This window comes from Ursus americanus, chromosome 18, assembly GCF_024610735.1.
Source record: "Ursus americanus isolate L20-20 chromosome 18, mUrsAme1.1.p, whole genome shotgun sequence".
NCBI classification, from domain to species: Eukaryota; Metazoa; Chordata; class Mammalia; order Carnivora; family Ursidae; genus Ursus; species Ursus americanus.
The window spans coordinates 11,935,663-11,943,132 of record NC_142144.1 but is presented as its reverse complement, the minus strand read 5'-3'; the positions used below and the strand labels follow the sequence as shown (position 1 = coordinate 11,943,132).

Here is a 7,470-nt window from a genome sequence, read left to right as displayed (position 1 = left end):
CTTTTGCATGAAGCTGTCCAATTTTCCCAGCACCATTTATTGAAGAGACTGTCTTTTTTCCACCAGATGTTTTTTCCTGCTTTATCAAAGATTAGTTGTGCAAAGAGCCCAGGGTCCATTTCTGGATTCTCTATTCTGTTCCATTGGTCTATGTGTCTGTTTTTGTGCCAGTACCATGCTGTCTTTGTGATCACAGCTTTGTAGTACAGCTTGAAATCCAGCATTGTGAGAAATTAGGGAATCCATCCCATTTACAATAGCACCAAAAACCACACGTTACCTTGGAATTAACTTAACCAGAGACGTAAAGGATCTATATTCTAGAAACTACAAATCACTCTTGAAAGACATTGAAGAAGACACAAAAAGATGGAAAAATATTCCATGCTCATGGATCAGAAGAATTAACATAGTTAAAATATCCATGCTACCCAGAGCAATCTACACTTTCAATGCTATCCTGATCAAAATACCAATGACATTTTTCAAAGAACTGGAACAAATAGCCCTTAAATTTATATGGAAACAGAAAAGGCCCCGAATCGCCAAGGAATTGTTGAAAAGGAAATGCAATAGATTTATTTAGGCTCATTTTCCAATTGAGGTTCTGAGAAGGTAAATGATTTGACCAAGATGGTATACCTGGGACTCAAACCTGGACCTGCACATGTCACATGTCCAAATGGAAGCTTTGTCATGGTAGGTCAGAGCCATTGCCACCCAAGACCATGATGATGATACTGGGGACAATGGCACTTACAACTCTATACATGAAACTTTACAGTTTTCAAAACTCAACTTCCCACAGATAGGGGCCAAGAAAAAGTTCAACTTGCTCAGGATTCAGGGTGTTTCCCAGAAGTGAGATGTTCAGTTTTGAAAGAGGATAGAAAAGTCCTGGGCAAACATAGAGGACTAGTCGGTCACTCCAGAAGGCACCCTCCTTTTGTTAACTCTGTCAAGAGAAAACAATAATATCAGGGAAAGCTACTATTTGATGAGCATTTGATATAAGCCAGTCACTGTTCTAGTTCTGTACAATCCTTATCTAATTTAATCCTCAACAACCTTCTGATTTTGGCATTATTATCCTCTTTAAGCAGATACAGAAACTGAGGCCTGAAACACTGAATAGACTTGCTCAACATCATGGCCCACAAGGAGGCGGGGGCCCAGTGAAGTCTTGTCTGATCCAGAGGGAATGTATCTTATCACCACTTGAAAGAGAAGGACATTATCACGGGCTGGCATTGCCTGTTTGGGTGTTCATCCTTCTATTCCATCCAAATGCATGAGATAAAATCTCTCAACTTGGATTTTACATCACAGGTCCTGAAAAAACCTTCAAGTGATTCTGGAATTTTGATGCATTCAACAGTCCTATACAGTTGGTTTATGTCTACATCTTACAGGTAAAGAAAATGAAGCTCAAAGAATGTAAATAATTTACCCAAAATATAGAAAGTAATGAGGGCTTAGACAGTGAGGACTCTCCTTAGTAATTGTCTAGTAAATGCCCATCCCCAAGATATCTTATTCAGACCTCTAAGCCTATGAGATTCAGATTTTCGCTTTTAAAAAAGTAGAGAGTGGCCTAAGACCTGGGAAGCTTCTTCCTAGCAAAGCTCCAGTTCAGCCTCATCCAGGAAGTCCACAGGACAACTTATGAGACACCTAAAATGCAAAGTTCACCCCCAAAAAGATCTCCTGTTTCTACTGTCCATAGTTCTTAGCTCTGTACATGCTTAATGTGCCCACCAATGAGAGACAGGAGTGCATTTTAGTGACCTTTGAAAAGAACATAGAAAACAGAGGAAAGGCTTTGAATGATACAACTTGTTGGAGTCTATGTACATTTAAGCAAAATTTTCCTGCAATTCTGCTACTATAAATGGCAATTAGAAATCAAACTAGCATCTCTGACTTCCTGCTCCTGGGCTTCTCTCACCACCCAGAGCAGCAGCCTCTCCTCTTTGGGCTCTTCCTGGCCATGCACCTGGTCACCGTGTTGGGGAACCTGCTTATCATTCTGGCCATAGTTTCTGACCAGCACCTCCACACCCCCATGTACTTCTTCCTGGCCAATCTGTCCTTCGTTGAGACTTGCTTTTCCTGCACCATTGTCCCCAAGGTGCTGGTGACCATTAAGACACAACAACACACAATCTCCCACACTGGGTGCCTTATGCAGATGTACTTCTTTATGGCATTGACCCTACTGGATGACTTCCTGCTGGCCGTGATGGCCTATGACCGCTACGTGGCCATCTGCCTTCCTCTCCACTACACCACGATCGTGTGTCCCCAACGCTGCCTGCTGCTGGTCGCCGCGTCCTGGCTCTGTGCCCACCTCCTGGCCTTCTCACTCACCCTCCTCATATCTCAGTTCTCCTTCTGTGCCTCCCATTCCATCCCACACTTTTTCTGTGACCTTCTCCCTCTCCTCAAACTTGCCTGCTCAAACACCCAGATCTTTCAGGTCACGATGTTTGTGGAAGCAGCCCTCTCGGGTGTGGTCCCTCTCACCTGTGTCCTGGTCTCTTATGCCCACATCATGCACACCATCCTCAGGATCCCCTCAGCTGGAGGGAAGCACAAACTCTTTTCTACCTGTGGCTCTCACCTGTCAGTGGTCACTCTCTTCTATGGGACACTTTTTCTGGTGTATTTCCAGCCCTCATCCTCCTACTCAGCAGACATGGGAATGGTGGCATCTGTGGTATACACGATGGTCACCCCCATGCTGAACCCCTTCATCTACAGCCTGAGGAACAGGGACATGAAGGGGGCTCTGTGGAGACTCTCAGGCTGGAGAAGATGCTCTACTCTGTAAAGGGTCTTGCCCTAGACTGGAAGCTCAGGCTCTCTGAAATGCCTTCTCCCTGCACTTGTCCGTTGCAATTTTGAAAACTCAAGCTCAAGGCAGGATGGATGCTCGGCACTGTGAGCAGGGTCAACAAACAAAGAATGCCTGGCTGGACAGAAGTAGAATAAGATCAACTGGCCAAGGACACAGCTGCAACCTGGAAGGAGTGGCCGGCAATCCCTACAGGGTGACTTGATCAGTGGGTACAGGTGTCCACGCAGATTCAAACCACACAGTGGGAATCATCAAAAGAAGAACAACAGACAGAACTTGGGCTCTCGGACGAAGCCAGGTACCAGCTCAGTCTATGACTCACTCACCTACAAGCAATGCTCACAAGAGTTGGAAGGGTCAAGTGCTCTGACTTTCAGGGACCATCTCCAAGCCCAGCTTTGGAAGCAACTCACTGAGAGGGGCTAACCTACACACAGAGAAAGCTGAACCGAGAAGACACACTATTTGCTGGGACTCAGAGAACAAGAATAATTCTAGGGGGAAAACTAGGCACAGATAGATCACAGGACTAGCCCCAAAACACATTACAGAGATCAAGATCTAAGACTGTGACAAAGAGTGATTATTAGTTATGGACAAGTTCTTGACTCTTTGGTTTTTAAACCTGGGTTACTTCATTTGTCTCGACTGCAGAATGATACATGCTTGTTACAGTAAATCTGTAAAACATAAATAGGAAAAAAGAAAACACTCACTACCCCTCCTTATAAAGGAAATCATTGATAATATTTTACAGTATTTCCCACCTATCTTTTTCTAATTACTTTTTGTCTTTACTATGCTGAGAAAATACTGCTGGTATGAGTATATATGCTTTTTTGCTTAATCTTATAACATGAGTTGTCTCCATATTATTATCTCTTCCTGAACATTTGGTTCTCTGAAATCACACTGCAAAAAACCTCCATGGTATATATGCTTTTCACCATGGTTGGATGATTAGGGCATTTCTAAGCTTTCACTATTACAAATAATGATGCAAAAAAAGGTCTCTGAAAAGAAATTATTTTCATATATTCATAGTCTGTTACATTCAATATTTTCAAAAGAAAATATTTAATATATTTCAAAAAGTAGAATATCTAAGTAGTACCTTTTTAGGGTCCTTTATCCATTCTGCCAAGAAGCCCAAATGAGAGTGCCCATTAAACTACATCCTCTCCATATTTTGATGTTCACATTTTCCCCTTAATTATAACTGATATGATAGCCAAAATGGTGTCTCTTTGACTTAGTTTTAATTTCTTTTGTTCTTGTTGAAGGAACTGTTTTCCAGAATCTGTTAACCATTTTTTCCATTTCATCTTTTTTAAGTTTTTCTTTTTTGTTATTATAATTACAGTGTAATTAACACACAATGTTATATCATTTTTAAAATTGAAGTGTAGTTAACAAATAGTATGTAGTATAATATTAGTTTCAGATGTATGACATAGGAATTGGACAACCATATACAACACAAAATGCTCCCCACAATAAATTTATATTTAGGAGTTGGGAAACTCAGCTACAAAGAATCTCAGGAGTAAAAGAAATAATAATGGCTTTTAGAAATTATTGTTATCTGAATGAAAAACAATTTGAAACATATTTGCTAGAAATTCTTCACAGGAAGATTAGTTATACGCAAATGTTAGAAAAGCAAAGTCTACAAGATACTAAGCCTAGAATTCATCTGAAAAAGAACAATATCAACCCAAGCAAGAAAAGAGATGAGAGTAAAATATGATAAAATAGAATAAAACACACAATAGAGAAGTCCTACAAAGCTAAAAGTTTTTTGAAAAGATAACTTATATTCCTCTGATAAAAAATGGTTATATGGGGAAAATACCAATCATCAACAAGAAGAAAAAAAAGAGGGACATTACCTCTGATCGTAAAATAAAGAGGATATTATGAACAATGTTATATAAATTTTAAAATTTAGATTAAATCGACAAATTTCTAGAAAAACATATCACACCAAAACTAATATAGGAATAAAAAGAAAACCTAAATAAACCTATAACCATTGATAAAGCTTCATTAGTAGCCCTTCCTTAAAGAAACATTCAGGCCCAAATGGCTGTAAGAATGAGTTTCTATACACAATTCAAGAAGGAAAACATTTCAGGCTTGCAAACCCTTTCAAAAAAATAGAAAATGAAGGAACACTCACCCAATGCCTTTTGAGATTAACACAAACTTCATACCAAAAGCTGACGAGAAATTGCAAACAATTACCATAACAATTTGATCTCCATGAAGATAAATGCATCAAAGAAATTTATCAAATAAATGCACCAATTCAAAGTAAAATATTAGCAATACAATCACAACAATGCAGAAGAAAATAAGATGTGTCTATATCAAATTGAGTTTTCCCAGGAAGGAAAGGTGGATCTCACATTCAGAAATCAACCAACGTAAGTCACCATATTTATACAGCAAAGGACAAAAATCATCTGATGCAAGAACAACATCTCAACAGATGGAAGAAAAAACATGTCATACACTTCAACATCCACTCACTGAAAAGTCCTCTTGGCAAAATGGATTTGGAACAAAACTTTCTGAATCCGAAAAAAGGTTGCCTTTTTTTAAACATATGGCATATATAACACATAAGGGTACACATTTAAATCTCTGTTGTCTAAACAAGGAACAAGACAGAACACCAGCTCTCACAACAGCTCTCCCACACTCTACCTGAGGTCTCATCAGGACAGTCAGAGGAGAGAAAAGTAAAGGATATAAATTCTCTACAGGAAGAAACAAGGCGGCATTTTGCTTACAGATAACATTTTGATACAACTGCAATTCAAAGGAGTCTATGGAGGAACCACTGGAATTAATAATTATTTATCTTCGTGCAAAAACAAATACAACATAGACACACACACACACCTCCCACCTCACTACAGACGCAAAAATCAATTCCAGGTGCACTAAAGAACTCATTGGGAAAAGCAATATCAAAGTTTTTAAAGAAGAATGCTGGAAAATACCTTCCTGAACTCACGAAACAAAGGACCACTTCAAAAAATAAAAATACTGATGACTTCAATCAGTTAAAATAAAAATACTGATTTAGCAAACAGCACTGTAAACTCTGAAATGACAAACCAGGGATAGAGGAAATGTTTATCATGTATGTAAATCAACAAAGGACTAGGATCTAGAATAAACAGTTGTACATAGTTCTATAAATAAATCAGAATGTAACAGGTAACTAAATGGAAAAATGAACAAAAATTGAAACAAGCAGTTTCTAAATAAGGAAATAAAAATACTAATGAGCAGAACCTGGGTGGCTGACTCAATTAAGCCTCTCACTTTTTTTTTAAATAATAATTTTTTATTATGTTATGTTAGTCACCATACAGTACATCCCTAGTTTTTGACGTAAAGTTCGATGATTCATTAGTTGCGTATAACACCCAGTGCACCATGCAATACGTGCCCTCCTTAATACCCATCACCAGCCTATCCCATTCCCCCACACCCCTCCCCTCTGAAGCCCTCGGTTTGTTTCTCAGAGTCCATGGTCTCTCATGTTTCATTCCCCCTTCTGATTACCCCCCCTTTCTTTATCCCTTTCTTCCCCTACCGATCTTCCTAGTTCTTATGTTCCATAGATGAGAGAAATCATATGATAATTGTCCTTCTCTGCTTGATTTATTTCACTTAGCATTATCTCCTCCAGTGCCGTCCATGTTGCAGCAAATGTTGAGAACTCGTTCTTTCTGATAGCTGAGTAATATTCCATTGTATATATGGACCACAACTTCTTAATCCAGTCATCTGTTGAAGGGCATCTCAGTTCCTTCCATGATTTAGCTATTGTGGACAAAGCTGCTATGAACATTGGGGTGCATATGGCCCTTCTCTTCACTACGTCTGTATCTTTGGGGTAAATACCCAGTAGTGCAATGGCTGGGTCATAGGGTAGCTCAATTTTTAACTTTTTAAGGGACCTCCACACTGTTTTCCAGAGTGGCTGCCAAGTACCCAGAAATGAATCTACCAAAATATATACAAGACCACTATATAAAAATGAATAAAACATTATTGACATTTATTAAAGATCTTCATAAATTGACATATAATGGTCATGAGTTGGGAGCCCCTATAATTATGAAAACTTCCTCTCTGAAGTGTTTGAATCAATTCAGTTCATTTAAAAATTCAACAAGTGGGCACTTGGGTGGCTCAGCTGGTTGAGCATCTGAGTCTTGATTTTGGCTCATGTCATGATCTCAAAGTCATGAGATCTAGCCCCATTTCAGGCTCCATGCTAAGCATGGAGCTTGCTTAAGATTCTCTCTCTCCCTTCATCCACTCACCCTTTCTCTCTAAAAAAAGGAAACAATTCAACAAGTGTAGGTGTATCTGTCACTGTTTATATGTCTTTGGAAAGAGACAATCATATTTAAAAATGTGAAAGAAAATGAAAAAAGAAACAGCCAAGGGGTGCCTCAGCAGCACAGTTGGTTGAGCAACTGACTCTTGGTTTCAGGTCAGGCCGTGATCTCAGGGTTGTGAGATGGAGCCCCACGTCAGGCTCCCTGCTCAGCAGGGGGTCTGCTTGAGATTCTCTCTGCCTC

At 39.4% G+C, this 7,470-nt stretch overlaps 1 protein-coding gene across 1 annotated transcript; it reads left to right on the top strand.

Annotated features, from left to right (window-relative positions):
- The first annotated feature begins 1,891 nt into the window (after positions 1-1,891).
- On the top strand, positions 1,892-2,833 carry LOC123788062 (olfactory receptor 1G1-like). Its single transcript, XM_045791147.2, has one exon. It carries the CDS (start codon positions 1,892-1,894, stop codon positions 2,831-2,833), a length of 942 nt encoding a protein of 313 aa, XP_045647103.2.
- Positions 2,834-7,470: the final 4,637 nt, after the last annotated feature.

What these genes read in the sequence shown, in the direction of transcription:
- LOC123788062 (XM_045791147.2), top strand. Translation starts at nt 1,892, where the DNA reads ATGGCAATTAGAAATCAAACTAGCATCTCTGACTTCCTGCTCCTGGGC.